This window comes from Danio rerio, chromosome 5, assembly GCF_052040795.2.
Source record: "Danio rerio strain M-AB ecotype USA chromosome 5, GRCz13ab, whole genome shotgun sequence".
In the NCBI taxonomy this organism is placed as follows: domain Eukaryota; kingdom Metazoa; phylum Chordata; class Actinopteri; order Cypriniformes; family Danionidae; genus Danio; species Danio rerio.
Genome location: NC_141025.1, coordinates 72,565,592 through 72,584,987, shown reverse-complemented (window position 1 = coordinate 72,584,987; position 19,396 = coordinate 72,565,592). Strand labels below are relative to the sequence as shown.

The window sequence follows — 19,396 nt, the reverse complement described above, 5'->3', positions numbered from 1 at the left end:
ATGTCCATTCTGGAGTTTGGGGAAACTTGATGAATGAATGGGACGCTGAGGAAACCTGTTCAGCTTTGTTGTGCAGAGTGTTATTTGTTTTAAACTTGCGTCTTTTTACTGATTTGATTATTTAATTTTGGCTTTATGTTTTGTAAACAGTAAATAGCTTGGTTTTGAGGATTTGGAGTATTTAGTGTACTACTTAAATATCTTTGGATGACCAGTCATGATTAGCAGTTTATTTTCTAATCAATCAATCAATCAATCAACAAGAAATTTTATTTAATACAACTTAGACAAAGGCAACATTTATAGTGGATATGTATAACAAACATATACATTTGTATATTTTTAACCAGTATTTATTAATTCTATGTATTTGTTTAATTCTCAAATGTCTGATAATTTTTTTCCAAATATCAAATAAAAGCATTGTAATCTGGATTATTTGTTTATTTTTCATTAAAAATTAAAAATGAAATAATTATTTTCGTTTTGATTAAAAATCTAATTTATGCATCAAAATTGAATTAGTAACTCTTCTGAAGTAAAAACTGATATTGTGTTGACTACACAGCAAAATTTCCAGTGTTAATTCCACTCCGGGAGAGTTAATTTTAACACTTTACTGGTGTATACAGTTGCAATAAGAATTATTAGCCCCCCTGAATTATTAGCCCCATGTTTATTTTTTCCCCTAATTTCTGTTTAACGGAGAGAAGATTTTTTTCAACACATTTCTAAACATAATAGTTTTAAATGCTCATTTCTAATAACTGGTTTATTTGATCTTTGCCATGATGACAGTAAATGATATTTTACTAGATATTTTTAAGACACTTCTACACAGCTTAAAGTGACATTTAAAGGCTTAACTAGGTTAATTAGGTTAAATAGGCAGGTTAGTGTAATTAGGCAAGTTATTGTATAACGATGGTTTGTTCTGTAGACTATTGAAAAAAAAAAGCTTAAAGAGGCTAATAATTTTAACCTTAAAATGTTTTTTTTTTTTTTTTTAAATAAAAACTGCTTTTATTGTAGCCGAAATAAAACAAATAAGACTTTCTTAAGAAGAAAAAAAAATATCAGACAAACTGTGAAAATTCCCTTGCTCTGTTAATAATCATTTGGGAAATATTTTAAAAAGAAAAAAAATCAAAGGGGGTTTAATAATTCTGATTACGACTGTATATAATCCACAGCGGCGAGAGTTAAATTAACATTTTCAAAAGTGTTAACAATTCAACACTGGCTCAAGAGTTCATTCACATACTTTATAAATGCAATACTGTTCTATTCATGCATTACAAAACATTAAGACTTAATAATTGTTTGTTTAGAGCTTATTAGTCCAGTAATAAACCAATACAAAACGACACAGTTTCACATTTCATTTTTAATCAATGACTGAATGCCATGCATTATGTGTTAACATGAAACTTGTTAGCCCTTGTAGTCATACAGGAATGTTTTGTTTTTAAAAAGTCATTAAAACACTGCCTAAAACAAAGGAAAAGCATAAAAACATATATATTCACATTTGGTCCATTTGCATTTTGAATGTTATAAGGTTTGTTGTGTAAGATCATCAGCTTTCAATCAGAATCAAACTAATTTCCAATAGCCTGAATTTATCACAGTGCACATTTAAAAGTATTATAATGTAAATGTTATAATGTTCAATGTTATAATAAAGTTTTCAACTCAAAAATACATTTTTTTACCTAATACAAGAACGTTGGTGATTTTGCAGAATACTGGCAGCTCATCTTTGATCTCTGTGCACATAAAAATGTTAGAATTAAATTTTATATGTCATAGAAAATATTAAATACAAAATTTAAAAAGAGGAAAGATCAAAAGAAGCAAAAAAAAAAAAAATTGTTGAAATTTTGTAGGTTGTAATTTATTTGCAATATTTTGCTTGAATTTAATTGTATTGTCTTTCAATTTCTCAAAATGCTTTGTGACTTAAATATTATTTTAATAAATATATCTGTTTAATAAATATGTTTTGTTTTAATGCACCAAAATACATTACCAATATTCAAAGAGAAATGGATAAAAATATTTATTTTCAAAATGGGATGTACTCAATTATGCTGAGCACTTTATAATGCTTACTAACTTCATCCTTCTTCGTGCGTAAAACTTTTTCAAACTTAACTTTCTCACTTTTGTGTAATTAGCAAAGAGTAATATGCTGTTAGAAAGCAGTCGGATACAGTTTCTGTTATAGTAAACGTTGTTAGGGATGACAGACAGGATGAAATCTTGTGTTTAGATTAGTGCTGTCTCGCTCGTGCACTCTGTGAACTGTGTCATGGTCAATGGGACTGACTTTGTGAAAGGGAATTGAGAGGGAGGAGGGCAGCATGCAGTACTGTAGTTCTTGTGGCTGTGACTGAAAATGCTGACTAAAGTAAAACAGCATACAATATCTGGTCATAACTGGCACCCTCACATCCTCTTTGTCAGCACATGGGGGCAGAAAAACAATATATAACTGAAAACCATGAGTTTAACAATGTCATGCACTGCGTCTTTTGATTATCGTCATAGAACTAACAGTTTATCCTACGCAGTCCAGAGTAATCAACACTCATTATAAAGAAATACCCCAATTTAATGACCCATTGGAAGTAATTTAGCTTTACTGCATGTGTTTTAGCTCTAAATGCCAGTGTCTGAACTCACAACTGATCTATCTATCTATCTATCTATCTATCTATCTATCTATCTATCTATCTATCTATCTATCTATCTATCTATCTATCTATCTATCTATCTATCTATCTATCTATCTATCTATCTATCTATCTATCTATCTATCTATCTATCTATCTATCTATCTATCTATCTATCTATCTATCTATATCCATCCATCCATCCATCTTATGACCATTTTTATATATATACATACAACAGTTCTGTCTGGATCTTAAATCTGATTGGCTGATAGCCGTGATATATTTAAGTAATATCAGCATCCGTACAGTCTCTTTACCCTTTGTGTATTACTCCGCCTACATACAGCCAGCAACAAGCAGACACTACAGTTTGACAAATATTACTGCTGTTACTCAACAAAATATACTTTTGAGGCTTTTTTAGTTGAGAATGTAGTTGTTTAGATAGCAACTTTGCAGTTTATTTGCAAGAATAGTGCCTATTTTAAAGTAGTTACAATTTCTGAGAGACAGCTGATTGGCGACAGTTGACGTTTTCTGTCCACAAGATGGCGACAGAACTGCATAATAAGCTCTTACGCTTAGAAGATATAACAGTCTGATTTCTAACCATAGCAGATCAAATTAATATTAAACTGGTAAGCACACCAGCCAACACTTCCTTTTTTCATGGGAGTATCCCGTATTTCAGACCAGTCTCCCGCAAACATCCCGTTTTTATTTCTTCCTTAAAAAAACTCCTGTAATTTCACCAACTCCCCTCTTTGGTACAGTCTGTAAACTAAACACCCCCGGGTTGCCAACTTTGTTACTGTACCCGATCGAAGCAGCCGCCCAAAACCCGCTGCATCCTGTTCTCAACCTCACCCTCGAACACCCTCTCCCCCCGGTCTCACTGATTTTCAGAGACATGTTGGCAGGTTATATAATCTCTCTTTTTGTATGTTGTAGTGCTGTATTTGTATTGATTTTCATTATCAGGAATGTGTGCTGCGTTGGCAGATTGAAATAAGCAAAGTCCGCAAGTGTTAAGTGTTTTTCATTATCGCAAACACAACAGCAGTCTGGTAACGTTAGTGGATTCGTTATATTTCGGGGTTAATTATTGTGAAATCGCAATTGCAACAGAGAAATACTGTAGACTGTAACACTGTAAGAAGATATCTCTGTAGATGGATGGCATTTCATGTCACGTTCAGCCTTTTAATCTTAAAGTGTAAGCAAAATCAGCAGTTTTGTCATCACTTTAGACAGAATCATTAAAACACTAGCTCTAAAGTTAGTAATGTTAAAGTTAGTAAAGAGTTAGTAATGGCTTCTGCTGTTTTGACGTCAGCTGCAGATGTGAATGAATGGCGGAAGAAAGTAGTTCCTAATAAAAAAAAGGGTTTTAGACTTTCCATGTTTGATTTTCTTATTTATAAACAGGATTGTGCTGTTGAACTGTTGTATAAACGCAATATCACACTCGTAGCAGTGCGATATGGCTGTGTATCAGCACTGGTGGGATGCTAAGGCACAACGCACGCCTCCCACCAGTGCTGATATATGAGCAATATCACACGAGTAGCACTGCTACGAGTGTGATATTGCGTTTATACAACAGTTTGATGGCATAATTGTGTATATAAAAACAAAATCAAACATGGAAAGTCTCAAAAACCCTTTCTTCCACCTTGGATTCAAATCATAAACTGACAGTTAAACAGCTGAGCAAGCATCTTTTAAACTTTAGATATGTAGTGTCTGCTTTTTGCTGGCTGTATGTGGGCGGAGTAATACACAGGGTAAAGAGGCTGTACGGGTTCTGATATTACTTAAATATATCACAGCTATCAGCCAATCAGATTCGAGAATCAGACAGAACTGTTGTGTATATATATATATATATATATATATATATATATATATATATATATATATATATATATATATATATATATATATATATATATATATATATATATATATATATATATAATTAATTGAGTCAATGGATTTTATGATTGATTTATATCCTGCCTTGGCATATTGAGAGGAAACACTCACTTTCAATCTATATGGAGCATTGCAAATTTTTGGCATCCGGGCAGATGATAAGCTTTGACTGTCTACTGAGCAGAAACAGCTGTTAAAGATTTACAGTATAGGCTGCTGCTGCAAAGTGTTTCTACAGAGTCTACAGGCAGATGGAGCGTTGCTTTTGGACAGAGACTAGACTGGTAATTTAGATGGATGTGGTGATGCCTTAGTGTAGAATGGAACAATGTGATCCCAACACTTTGCTTTCTTTCAGTAGCTGCATTAAAAAAAGACCATTGGTGAAGAGTGCTTGTTGGCTCTTTGGTTTGACCTTTTAGGGCTTTTGAAAAACTCTCTCCGAGGCATTGTTGCTTTTTCAGTGCAGTTGGACTTTTTTAGCAGGAAGTGCTTGTCTCTCAGTGACATTTGGGGGACTGGACACATAAGCTTTTATTTCAGATTTATTCTGTTCTACAAAGGCAAAGTGTGGCAACTCCATATTTGGTCGTAACCTAGTTAAAGTCGTAATGAAATCTCTTCTTTTTTTATGTCTATATTGTAATGCATGTTATAAACAAAGTATCTGTGCATTTTCCTTCATTCATTAATTTTCCTTTGGCTTAGTTTCTATTTCAGGGGTCACCAGAGCGGAATTAAGCGCAAATTATTCCGGCATATGTTGTACACAGCGGATGTCTTTCCAGCTGCAACCCAGTACTGGGAAACACCGTCACAGTCTAACACTACAGCCAATTTAGTTTATTAAATTCAACAGGGGAAAACGGGAGCACCCGGAGGAAAGCAACGCCAACACGGGTAGAATATGCAAACTCCATACAGAAATGCCAACTGGTCCAGCCCAGACTTGAACCAGCGACTTTCTTGCTGTGAGCCACCGTGTAACACCCTCTGTGCATTTTATTTACCTCTATGAGGGGGGTGGGGGTGTAACAGAGGCCGACTAGCGAAGTGCTTTGCAGATAAACCTCACTCCTCTGACCTCAAAAGGTGCACTAGCAACAGACACTAAGGCCGTACTCACACTAGGTACAGTTGCCTCGAACCGGGCCAATGCACGCTTGTCCCCCCTCCCGTCTCCCCCGACGGCCCAAACTCACACCACAATCGGGCCTGGGCACGCTTACGTCATTAATGCTGCGCTGTTCAGTGCAGCACAGTGGAGATTTCTCTAGTTATATTGTTTCAGTTGGTTTGATATGCAGTGACATGCAGGCAAATATTTCGCCAAACAGTCCTTAGGGATGCGGTGACACGCAGTCAGATATTTCGCCAAACAGATCCGCCACTTTTGGCGCTCATAAACAATCATAAAGCTCTCGTGCTGCAGGAATGAGGAGGTCTGCTGAAGGTGCGCAGCTGTGGTGCAGTGAAGGGTTTGTGTATTTAATAAGCTACGGCAGTTTGCATTCACTGGACAGTAAGAATGATTAATAAATCCATTTGAAACAGTCCCTTAAAAGTCACGTCTCGCTTTCAGTTTCGGGCTTTGGCGCGTTTTGCACTCACACTACAAACGTACCGCGCCAAAGCCCAAGTGAACTGCGCTCAGGCCCATCTCTTCCAAATGGGCCAGGGCCGGCCAAGTGTACCGTGCTTGAGCCCGATTCAGCGCACTCACACTTCTCAAACGACCTGGGAAAAGGGCCTGGGCACGGTACGGATGGCATAGTGTGAGTAGGCCCTAAAGGCCATGGTCTTTATTGACTTCCATACAAAGAATCCCCGGTTTGATCCCAGCTCAGACCGGGTTTGGCGCATTAGGTGGGTTACATAAGCGTGTGAACGTCTGTGTCAGGATCTGCAACCAAATGAGTGAAATGAACAGGCGACTTACATATATTTCTTGTGTTTCATTGTCATTGGTTTGAACTAATTGTAATGAGTGACGTGACATTAGGTCTTCCTGGTAGAACTAGCGCTGAAAGCTACATTCATCCTAAACTTTTGAACATTGGTGTGTATTTTTTACAATTTTAAATTTTACAATTTTAAATCCATTATCTGGTTATTTCTTCTGTGGTTTAAAATTGGATATTTACAAAATTTGTAAAAGTTCAAACAGTTTAGAAATTATTAAAAAGTAATTTCTGTCACATTTTACTGAGTCAAATTCATGCTGCTTTTATAATTTGAGCTGTGATGTTACCAATTTGTTGCAAATATACTTGTTGATTCAGTTTGTAACTAATTCTTTCTTTTTGTTCTTAACAGGAGAGCAGTGTTTTTCTGCATGATTCTTTACTGTACATGCTGTTTGAGGCTCGCACAAGCACAATCTGCAGGTAAGTCTGATTTTTCATTCAGGGATTCATGGAACATCATTTTGGTTCATGCAGAATATGTGTCTGCAAAATGTCTGTTCATTTTCTGCCACGGTCTTGACATCTGTGTCATAACCCAGAATGTTACACGGGTTCATTGAAGTCCAAGGACCTCACACTGCCTTGCAGTAAAGTTTGAGGATACTTGACAGGACTTGGATAAATAGACCTCTAATGTTACTACCCACTGGAGTTTTCCATGAGTCAGAGTTAAAGAGGCCACAGGTACTGATTTTCAAGAGCAGTGTGATCCGTATTTGCCAGAATTAAATTTTTTTGCATGATATATGAAGCAGTTCTTGATCAAGAACATATGACTGCTCTGTTTATTTTTCTCCAGTAAACCAGAAGCCACTGTTTGTGCAAGTCTATATGTTTCGTATTTGATTCCAGCCTCGTTTACAGCAAATGGCATTTTGCCTGATTGGATGTCACTTACTAAGTCTACTTTAGATTGAGATATTGGATAGACTTTGTGTTTATTTCAAGAACAAATAATGCTTGTGGTCTATCACTGTAGTCCCTTCAGGCACAGGACGTTAACTTGATGTCATATTGACGGTGTACCTGAATGTACCCCAATGTCGTGGGGACAGTGGATTTTGTTTGGAGATGAAAATCGGGTCAGTACTGTAGACCGATGTAATTGTCAAATATACAACCTAAAATCAACGTCTAATCATGTTACACACTGACATTGTGTGGACGTTACCACTATGACATCTATCAGACCTTGGATTTTAGTCACTTTCCAACACAACCTAAAGTCAACTAAATATCAACATAATTGACGTCGTTATTGGAAGTCAAAGTAACATTATCCTGAGACAATGCCTAGGCACTGAATTTTGGTCACCTGACGTCATGACCTAAATCTAACCTAATATTAATGTCTGCTGGGGTGTCATTAGCTATGTTTCCATCCACCTATTTTTTTATGCGCATTCTAGATGTGTGCATAAAAAAGAGTTGATGGAAATGCCATGATGCGCATACATTTTGAAAATGCGGAAAAAAAACGTATGTGCAAAATGAATTAGGATCAACTTTTTATTCGATAAGAAGAGATTACGATGGAAACGTTTTTAACGAACAATTTCCAGTATGAACATTAAAAAAACATCATGTGATTTTGTCATAAGAGATCGTGTGATATTAAAAAGGTGTGCGAATGGACAAACCAATAGGCTGAGCACACTGTAAAACATCGAAAATGTTGTTTGGTTATTCTAAAGCGCCATATCCATTTCAGTAGTGTATTATATTATTAGTGTGTATGTAGTGTGTCAGTAGTGTATGTACTATATTATTATCAGTGGTGGAAAGAGTACTGAAAAATCATACTCAAGTAAAAGTACCATTACTTGCCCAAAAATGTAGTGCAAGTAGAGTAAAAGTATCTGTTGGGAATATTATTTAAAGTGTGAGTAAAAAGTAGCCCTTTTGAAAGTGCTTAAAAGTAGTGAGTATTACACTGTGAAAAAAAAGTTGATGCATTTACATGAAGTTTGTGCAGGGATGTGTAAACGTAACATTCTGTACTGCATGTGAAAAAAAAGTTGATGCATTTACACAAAGTTTGTGCAGGGATGTGTAAACGTAACATTCTGTACTGCATTTAGCTATCTTCCTATATTTGTTCGTTCTTTCCTTTCATTGTTTGTTTGATTTGTCCTTCCTTCATTCATTTGTTTGTTCACTCGTTTCTTCATTCGTTTCTCTATCCTCCCTAAATTTGTTCACTCAATCATTCATTTCTTCATTATTTTGTTTCTTCCTTCATTTGGTTCTTTGTTCATTTATTCATTCTTTCATTCCTTCCTTTGTTCCACCCTTAATTTGTTCATTCTTACCTTCGTTCCTTAGTTTGTTCAGTCCTTCCTTGACTCTTTGCTACATTTATTTGGTCCTTCCTTCCAGTTTACATATGTTTTGTTGTTTCGTTATTTGAGATGTAGAACACAGAAAAAGCATCCACATAGACAGACACTGAAAGCGTCCGCATAGAGAGACACTGCACATGCTTGCGAAGATCGTGGGTGTTTACAGCGATTTGACCGATATATATGAATCTGTTGCTAAATTGTTAGCGGTGCCAAAAAGCATTTCCCGTTGTTTACGTCCTCAATAAAACAAACCGTTGACGCCAGACACGGTGCATGTTATTGATCAATTTTAACAAATAAAACACTCACAGGTTATGGCTCACAATCCACATCTTCTGCTATTATTGTTGGAGCTGCTCCTTTGAGTTTTAGCCGAATCCAGCACTGAACTGGGAGAGATTCTGGTAGCTGTCCTTTGTCAATTGCTAGAGCTATATATTTTTTATAATTGTCTAGAATATAACTAAATTAAACTGTAAGCACTTCTCTCTTTGTGTCGTGTCTTTTGGAAGCACAAATACAGATACGGAAGAAGCTCTGTGGAAATAGCAGAGTATGAATGCCATTTTAGCTTTCTCTGTTACAGTATTACACATTACAGCGCCTCTGGCCATGCTTCTTCCCTGTGCGGGGCGATGCGCGTAACCTGTAGTAGTTCTGATCTCACCAGCCCGGATGTATTTTTTTCTAGTCCCCAAACTTTGTTCGCTGTAGGCTTCACTAAGCTAACTCTGTAAAAGCCAATGTTTCCCTTTGCATTGAACTTTGAGTGTCTTACATTCAGAGATGTTGTTTATGTTCACACAGCTACATTACACCTCAACTAAAGTTTAAAATATGATATCGTAGCGGACCACCACTTTAAACACCACCACGCGTTCAATGCGTGTTGGCATACTGTCTTCTGAGGCGCAAGTCATTTATTAAATGAAGAAAAGATTAACGCAGCTTTTCCTACCGCAGCAAATTCCCTTTTTACTTCTGATTTTTGGCGTCAGTTAATTAGGAAGTGAAAATTTTGTTCTCTTTGACTCGTTGGACAGAAATGCTGCTTTATTTGCACATTCTTTATGCGATAATCCAGTTTTGCGCATAAATTTAATTCGCATCTTTGGATGGAAACACAGCAATTTTGTGCTTTGTATGCACTAAAAATGAATAGCAATGCATGAACAGAAAGACTAGCATGTGCACATTTTAAATATGGTTTTTGGCTTTGTGTTTCACCCAAGTAGCCTAAACGTATTGCTTCTCATTCAAGGTGTGTCTAGAATTCCCACATCTGCTCCGAACAGATTTTATGTGGGAGGTTCACATCATCCGTCACATTCAGCCTAACTCATTCATGTACATGTAACATATGGCGCTTCGGTGTCAGACATTAATGAAATACAACAGCCATTATGTTTTAAACAAGTCTTGAAAGATGCCTTTGTTCTTGAGTGTATGTTTGAGGCTTTTACCATATGCGAGACACTCCGTATAGCACATTCTCCTCCTGAAACTTCTCTGGGTATCTACAGAATGACTTATGATCAAGTCGTCTTTGTGAGCTGTAGCTGGAGAGATTTTGGAATTCTTCTCCAGCCGTTGCTCTTATCTTTAGTGTGAAATATGATTTCCAGCGTATAACATTGCACTTTCCACAGACGTTTCATTCTTGACATCAATTTCAAGGGCAACTGGAATTCTGGTAGATTTCAGCCTGGTTCTGGGAACTGATTCTGAGTCAAGCAGGCGACGCATTTAACTATCCTATTTCAAAAGCATCGCTCAATGGAACATTAGTGTCTGCAATAGGGCCCTTCTTTTGACTCTTTTTTTTTTTTTTTTTTTTTAAGTTAACCCCAAAAAAACAGTCAATTTTCTCACCCTTAAGCCATCCAAGGTGACAACGATCTATTTTAAAAGAAAAAGTTTAGCCGTAACTGTGGTCCTTTTGATTTGTAAAATGCAAGCCAGTAGCTGCCAATACTTTGAAAGGCAAGAAATGGTTATAAATGCAAAACAACATGAACACCTGTGGCTAGAGCTGTGATGAAAACTGTTCAAGAAATCGATTCTGAGATTGTCAAAATGCATCGATTTTCTCTCTTAAAGCAATTCTGAGCTCAGTTTTTCACAGCCGACGGCGCTCTAGGCTAGTTTCTAACAGCAAAAAGCGCTCTAGGCTAGTTTCTAACAGCAGATGGTGCTCTATAGGCTAGTTTTTGATAGAAGATGGTGCTCTAGGCTAGTTTTTAACAGCTATAGGCTAGGTTTTAACAGCTCATGGTGCTTTAAACTAGTTTCTAACAGCAGATGGCGCTCTAGGCTAGTTGCTAACAGCAGATGGCACTCTAGGCTAGTTTCTAATAGCCGATGGTGCTCTAGGCTAGTTTCAAGTAGCAGATGGTGCTCTAGGCTAGTTTTTAACAGCAGATAGCGCTCTAGGCTAGTTTTTTACAGCAAATAGCGCTCTAGGCTAGTTTCTAATAGCTGTAGGCTAGTTTTTAACAGCAGATAGTGCTTTAAATTAGTTTCTTACAGCAGAATGTGTTCTATAGGCTAGTTTTTAACAGCAGATGGTGCTCTAGGCTAGTTTCTAAATGCAGATAGAGATCTAGGCTAGTTTCTTACTGCAGACTGTGCTCTATAAGCTAGTTTTTAACAGTAGATATTACTCTAGGCTAGTTTCTTACAGCAGAATGTGCTCTATAGGCTAGTTTTTTAACAGAAGATGGCGCTCTTGGCTAGTTTCTAACAGCTGATGGTGCTCTAGAATAGTTTCTAAGAGCAGATGGTGCTTTAGGCTAGTTTCTAAGAGCAGATGTGCTCTAGGCTAGTTTTTTTAACAGCAGATGGCACTCTAGACTAGTTTCAAATGCAGATGGTGCTCTAGGCTAGTTTTTAACAGCAGATGGCGCTCTAGGCCAGTTTTTAACAGCAGATGGTGTTCTAGGCTAGTTTTTAACAGCAAATAGTGCTTTGGGCTAGTTTCTATTAGCTGATGGCACTCTAGGCTAGTTTCTAACAGCAGATGGTGCTCTAGGCTAGTTTTTAACTGCAGATAGTGCTTTAGGCTGGTTTTTAACAGCAGATGGCGCTCTAGGCTAGTTTCTAACAGCAGATGTTGGTCTAGGCTGGTTTTCAACAGCAGATGGTGCTCTAGGCTAGTTTTTAACAGCAGATGGCGCTCTGGGCTAGTTTTTAACAGCAGCTGGCGCTCCAGGCTAGTTTTTAACAGCAGATGGCAGTCTAGGCTAGTTTTTAACAACAGATGGCGCTCCAGGATAGTTTTTAAATGCAGATGGTGCTACAGGCTAGTTTTTAACAACAGATGGCGCTCCAAGCTAGTTTTTAACCGCAGATGGCGCTCCAGTCTAGTTTTTAACCGCAGATGGCGCTCCAGTCTAGTTTTTAACCGCAGATGACGCTCTATGCTAGTTTTTCACAGCAGATGTTGGTCTAGGCTAGTTTTTAACAGCTGATAGCGCTCTGGGCTAGTTTCTATTAGCAGATGTTGGTCTAGGCTAGATTTTAACAGCAGATGGTGCTCTAGGCTCGTTTCTACCAGCAAATGTTGGTCTAGGCTAGTTTTTAAACAGCAGATGGTGCTCTAGGCTAGTTTTTAACAGCAGATGGCGCTCAAAGCTAGTTTCTAACAGCAGATGCCACTCTAGGCTAGTTTCTAACAGCAGATGGTGGTCTATCTATCTATCTATCTATCTATCTATCTATCTATCTATCTATCTATCTGTCTGTCTGTCTGTCTGTCTGTCTGTCTGTCTGTCTGTCTGTCTGTCTGTCTGTCTGTCTGTCTGTCTGTCTGTCTGTCTATCTATCTATCTATCTATCTATCTATCTATCTATCTATCTGATTGTCTGTCTGTCTTTCTGTCTGTCTGTCTGTCTGTCTGTCTGTCTGTCTGTCCATATATCTATTTTTTAAACCTAATGATGCGTTCTACATTATTATTCTCAGTTTCAAAACATATATAAATGGTCATAAATTTGCAATAACAACATTCAAAACCAGTTTTCTAACCCTAAAAACAATCATCAAGATGTGGGAAAATTTAAGTTGAGTAAACTGGTCCTAACTGACTCACACTGTCCTCAAGTTAGCAGGTTGTGCTTATTTAATATTATGATGTTTATGACTCTTTCATGCAGCACTTTTAACTGTTATTTGCAAGTAATCCATTGGATATTAGTTGTGTGTTCTGTTGAGGTCCAACGCTGGTGTTATTGTAAGAGTTTTGTGTCATGTGATTTATGTGAAGTTATGCAGATCATTTATTTTGTAAATCAAGAGCAGTTGTTTTCCTGCTGTTTGTCAGGAGATGATCTGTCACCTCTTTCCGACGTTCTGGATAATTAAGCGCCTAATATGTTAGTAACTCTTTTTAGATTTGTTTACAACACCACTGCAGACATAGTTCTGTCTTTCAACAATCCCACACAGTCTGCAGGATATCATCTGTTAAGTTACGCATTGGGGGAAAAGTCTTCGCAAATTATTCCATTTACATGGGCTTTTTATTTGAAAATCAATGGGTATATTTTATAACAGCAAATATCGAGCTGTGTTTTGTTTAGTCAGAACTTGTTTGGGTTATATTTGGTTTTGTGATGCACATTACTATTGTTTTTTTATTTTAAAAAGTGTGCAGCCTTAAGACACATGGCATTGGCTTGTCATTTTATTTATTACCTTTTGTCAAATTTACTCTATAATAAGACAGAATGCTGTCAGTAAAAATAAGTGGTGGACAGAACAAAGTATTTTTACTTCATTAATGTACTTAAAGGTCTCGTGAAGTGTTTTGAAAAGTGCATTTTTTTTCGATGTTTGACGTAATCTCAACCGAAACACGAAGAGGGGGTGGGACATAGTGTAGCCCCTCCCCTTTAAAAAAAAATCCAATAGCGTTTATTTTATCTCAGCTCTGCCAGTGAGATTGGTTAAGCTCAAACGCATCGAATAATTTTTATAAAGACGTTTGAGATGCACACCCCCTCTCGCTTCACTTGACCTAATTCATTGCAGACCTCTAACGATTTTGTAGTAGAGCTGATGAATCTGTAAAACTCACATTTACTAGAGCAAGCCCACACAGTGTTATTATTCTACGCGTAACAGTATCAGCAGAGTATTTCGTGAAGCAATACCCCAGATGAAACATTACCTTTGCCGCATGTGTTCGACATATGCTTTTGTTAATGATCTGTTCCTGTAATGAGCTCAGTGTGTGTGTGTGTGTGTGTGTGTGTGTGTGTGTGTGTGTGTGTGTGTGTGTGTGTGTGTGTGTGTGTGTGTGTGTGTGTGTGTGTGTGTGTGTGTGTGTGTGTGTGTGTGTGGCAGACCTACAATTAGCTACGATGACATCCTTTTTGCTTCTAAATCTTTTTTTTTAGACAGATTAGTTTTCATCTAAAGATGTGAAATGCGTTAAACTGGGATATCGCAAATAAATCACCATTTCGATCCAGTGAGTTGAAGAGAACAAAATCGTCACTAATTGAATATATATATATATATATATATATATATATATATATATATATATATATATATATATATATATATATATATATATATATATATATGTATATGTATGTATGTATATATGTATATGTATATATATATATATATATATATATATATATATATATATATATATATATATATATATATATATATATGTATAGATGAAGAACAAACAGACAAAAATACAATCCAACCAAGCGGCAGCTAGCTTGAAGGTCATATATATATGTGTATATGACCTTCTTGCTAGCTGCCGCTTGGTTGGATTGTATTTTTGTCTGTTTGTTCTTCATCGTCCAGTGCATCACTTCCTCTTTTTTTCACCTTATTATTAATATCACAGCTATTTGGCCATTTAAAGAAACTTTTCACACTCAGCTGCTGTGACAGTTTTGCTTCCGTACGCAGCAGTGACAAAGAGGAGACAAAACAAGGGCAATCGCCATCAGCTGCACAGGAGTGGGAATTACAGTTAGCTACAAATTACAATAGATCACCCTAAGCATAATCTAAGGATCACCTTCAGATTTTTCCATCGCTGCTGAAAAAAACCTGTCAACGATGGAAAATATTCAGTTAACGCGACCTCTGATACAGAGTAATGTAACAGAGTGGAGACATAACAGGCTTACGCTTGTCAGATACTACGTGATGACGTCACTGATATGCAAATTAGTGTGTGACGTAATCTGGCAACATTTAGCTACTTTTCGGGCTGGCTTTAGCTACTTTTCATTTGAAGTAGTGTGTAACACTGTGTGCCTGAGAAGATGCAGATGAAATGCAATGAACATGTTGTGGCTTTTTTTTTTCCGCCGTTTAGACAATTTTGGACGTAATAATAAACACCTTGATGACAGACTTTGGCTGGGGGATTTAGAATGACCAAAACAACATTTTAGATGTTTTACAATGTAATCAGTCCATTGGTTTGTCCATTATTGCCATCCCATAGCAGACATTCTTGTTATCACATGATCTGTTAAATTAAATTACATGACTTTTTTAATATTCCAAAAAAAAAAAAAAGGTGGTTGGAAAAGAGGTCTGCATTACCAAAATTTCCGAATAAACCACGCAAGTTGTTGGTAACCGGTTTAATTTTGGATGGGAGTGGGTGGTCTAACAATATCGCTCCCGACTCCTGAGCGAGCGAGCACGCGTATGTATGCGTGTGAATGAGACAGCGTGATGCTGCGTTTAGCTTGTTTGTTGCTGTGTGTGTGTGTGTGTGTGTTTGTGTGCATGCACGCGAATGAGAGGTGTGTGTGTGTGTGTGTGTGTGTGTGTGTGTGTGTGTGTGTGCGAATGAGATTGAGAGCTTTTTGCTGTCTGTGTGTGTGTGTGTCTGTGTCTGTGTGTGTGTGTGTGTGTGTGTGTGTGTGTGTGTGTGTGTGTGTGTGTGTGTGTCTGTGTGTCTTTGTGTGTGTGTGTGTGTGTGTGTGTGTGTGTGTCTGTGTGTCTGTGTGTCTTTGTGTGTGTGTGTGTGTGCGTGTGTGTGTGTGTGTTTGTGTGTGTTTGTGGTGATGCCTATGTGTGTGGGTCACTTGCTTGGTGCTTGTGTGTTTGTGTGTGTGTGTTTATAAAGTCAGCTTGTTATAGGCTGTCTGGTCTCTGTATAGCTGGGTGGTTTTCGGTTTTGTTCTCCCCCCACTCGTTAGCAGGAACGGGTGTGGCGGGTAGAAAATGGGGCGGGTCGAGCAGCGGGACAACAAATGCTGAATATAAGCGGGAGAGGTCGGGTTCGGGCTAAAACATGGCGGGAAAGGGCTTCAAAATTTAGTCCTACGTAGATCTCTAGTTAGAAACATAGCTGTATATCTTCATATAGTGATTATTGCAGTAATATTTGTGGCTTTCCGTTTTTGTAGATGTGGACGTGCTGCAAAGACTGGGATTGGTTGGGAAAAGACCACCTCAAGGCTTCATCCCTATTAAATCAGGAGTCATCCTAACCACAAGGGCGAGAATTGACGTCCCGGTGAGCTCCGTCATTCCTGTGTCACTGGGCTCGACGTTCTCTATCATCCTCAGCGTATGTTCCCATCGCATAAACAGTGCTTTCCTTTTCACCATTGTGACAAAGAGGAAAAGACTGCACCTAGGGGTGCAGTTCATCCCTGGACAGATATTAGTCTACCTAGGCCAAAACAGCTCTGTAAATTTTGATTACAATGTTCACAATGGCCAGTGGCACAACCTGGCTTTGGAAATCCAAGGCCAGAAGGTTACTTTATATACTTCCTGTGGGAATACAAGCATACAGGCAAATCTGGATTTTCAAACTGAGGAAACGCTGGATCCAGAGGGCTCCTTTCGCTTGGGAAAAATGAGCCAGAACTCAGTGCAGTTCGAAGGAGCCATCTGCCAGTTTGACATTCATCCCTCTGCTCAGGCAGCTCACAATTATTGCAAGTACATTAAAAAACAATGCAGGGAGGCGGATACTTATCGGCCAAACCTTCCTCCTCTTCTACCACTATTACCCCTGGACCCTAATACATCTACCATTCAAACCCCCAAAGTTGTAACAGATTTTAACGAAAGACATCTTTCACTAACACGAGATGAGATGAATATTAATCATGAAGGCCAAACCACGGTGCCACCAATGGTAACACAGCCCACATTACAGCTCCCCCTGCAGACCACAGCGCAAACTACTGCCTCCATTAGGAACAGGACTTCACAAATATCTCCAAAGCCAACTCAACAAAACAGGAAGAAAGCAAAAAAAGAACGTAACAAGTTACATATTTTAAAAGAGCACCAGATTTCTGTCACTGACAGTCCAACAAGTCAACAAAAAAACCAAGTAGATATTCCAACCACAACAACACCTGAACTTTCTAGTACATTCAGGGTGTCAGAAATGACGACATTAGCAGCACAGAGACCTCTGCCAAAGGAAACCTCCTTATTTGAAGCCAAAGCCACCTTTTTTGAGTCTGTAACCCCTGCAGCTATGGATGGTTTGCAAACGTTTGACTTGGAACCGACCCAGTATTCCTTCTTGGAGTTAACCGGACTGAAAGGAGAACCCGGACTACCGGTAGGAGATTTTTTTGTTGTACAGATATGTTAGTATTTAGTGATGTTGGTCAGAACCCTTTTGTGCATCTTTATTATTTGTAAAGTTTAAATTGGACTGACGGAGGTCAAGCTATTGAATGTTTTGCTAACTTTAGGCCTCAAACTAGTCTAGAGGTCTGTTACACAAAACAAGTTGACCAAACTCTGGGTTTCTGAGTAAGCTGTCATTAAATCCCTATTGACTAGTGGTGTAATGGATAACAAATCTCATGGTTCGGATTAGGCATGGGCCGGTATAAGATTCTGACTGTATGATAACCTTGGACAAAAATGTCACGATTTCAGGGTTTCGCGGTATTGTGATTACTGCTCTGAAATATATTCTTTTTTTTTACCTTTGAGTAAAAAATAAATAAATAAAAAAAATTCCCTTTTAAACAGAATATATCTTATTTTAACAGTAAACATTTCAGGCTAAATTATTCATTGACTTCTGCTGTCTTCATTTACTTTAAAAACAGATTTTCTTTATACAATTTAAAACAGCATCTTTGGAGAGCTTTTCTGCTGGATATACTGCTATCCAAAAAAAGAAAAGTCAATAAAAATCTTATACATATCTTAGAAATGGTATAGCAGAAAATTTGGATGGTTTTAAAACCTTGACCTTTTCCAAACTGCGGTATACTTTCATTTTAATATTATTATATTTTCATTTTTATATTATTATTTTTTTTTATATTCATTTTGTTCCACTAAAAAGGGTCATAACAATCATGTTTATGACAGATTTATGACTAAGTTATGTTTATGATTAAGTTATGTTTTCTTTATAATAGAGCTGCAACTAAAGATTATTTTTGTAATTGAAAAGTTGGGCAATTGTTTTTTTTTATTAGTTGATTAATCGGATAAAACTAAATACTGTCTTAAACAGTTTCTCTAAAATTAGGGTATTATTTACGTATAAACATCTACTTTTAAGAATGCAAAGGCCACATATTCAGTTTAATAAATTTTAATTTTGACATTTTGGACCTCTGAAAAACAAAGTTTGTTTTTAAACACTAAAACTTCTCTAAATACCCAAAATACAAATAAACAAATAAAAGCAAAACGATAGTTGTACTCCTATCATATTCACATTACGAAATTAAGACATAAACATGCTGACAATAAGATATTAAGCAGCAGGATGTATTGACATATCAAAATTATAAAAATTAAACAACAAACTCTTACTATTATTAAAAAATATGGTGGCACAGTGGCTTGTTGGTTAGCACTATCGCCTCACAACAAGAAGGTCGCTGGTTCGAGTTGGTATTTCTGTGTGGAGTTTGCATGTTCTCCCTTCGTTCGCCTGGGTTTCCTCCGGGTGCTCCGGTTTCCCCCACAGTCCAAAGACATGCGGTACAGGTGAATTGGGTAGGCTAAAATTGCCCATAGTGTATGAGTGTGTATGAGTGTGTATGTGTTTCCCAGTGATGGGTTGCAGCTGAAAGGGCATCCGCTGCATAAAACATAGGCTGGATAAGTTGGCGGTTCATTCCTCTGTGGCGACCCCAGATTAATAAAGGGACTGAGCCGAAAAGAAAATTAATGAATGAATGAAAAAAGGCATAATAACAACTATGTTTATGACGGATTTATAACAAGTTATGTTTTCTTGATAATAAGGCTGCAACTAACGATTATTTTCATAATTGAAAAGTTGGGCGATTTTTTTTTTTTCTTTTTTTTTCTTTTTTCTTTTTAGTTTATTAAATGCTTATATTATATAAATAATTTCCTCTTGGTGCTCTGGTTTCCCCCACAGTCCAAAGACATTGGTTAAATTTACAAAATTGACCGTAATGTATGAGTGAGTGTGTGTGAATGTAAGAGTGTATGGGTGTT

At 37.3% G+C, this 19,396-nt stretch overlaps 1 protein-coding gene across 10 annotated transcripts in view; it reads left to right on the top strand.

Moving 5' to 3' along the window:
- col27a1b (collagen, type XXVII, alpha 1b) overlaps positions 1-19,396 on the top strand; it is a 152,800-nt gene that overhangs the window by 587 nt on the left and 132,817 nt on the right. For all 10 annotated transcript variants that reach the window (XR_015490326.1, XR_015490327.1, XR_015490329.1 and 7 more), the window contains 2 exon segments: positions 6,936-7,006; positions 16,336-17,516. Coding sequence is in view for 2 of the 10 variants with exons in the window: in NM_001080575.1 (NP_001074044.1) it covers positions 6,936-7,006; positions 16,336-17,516 (1,252 nt within the window). In the remaining 8 variants the exon portion in view is untranslated.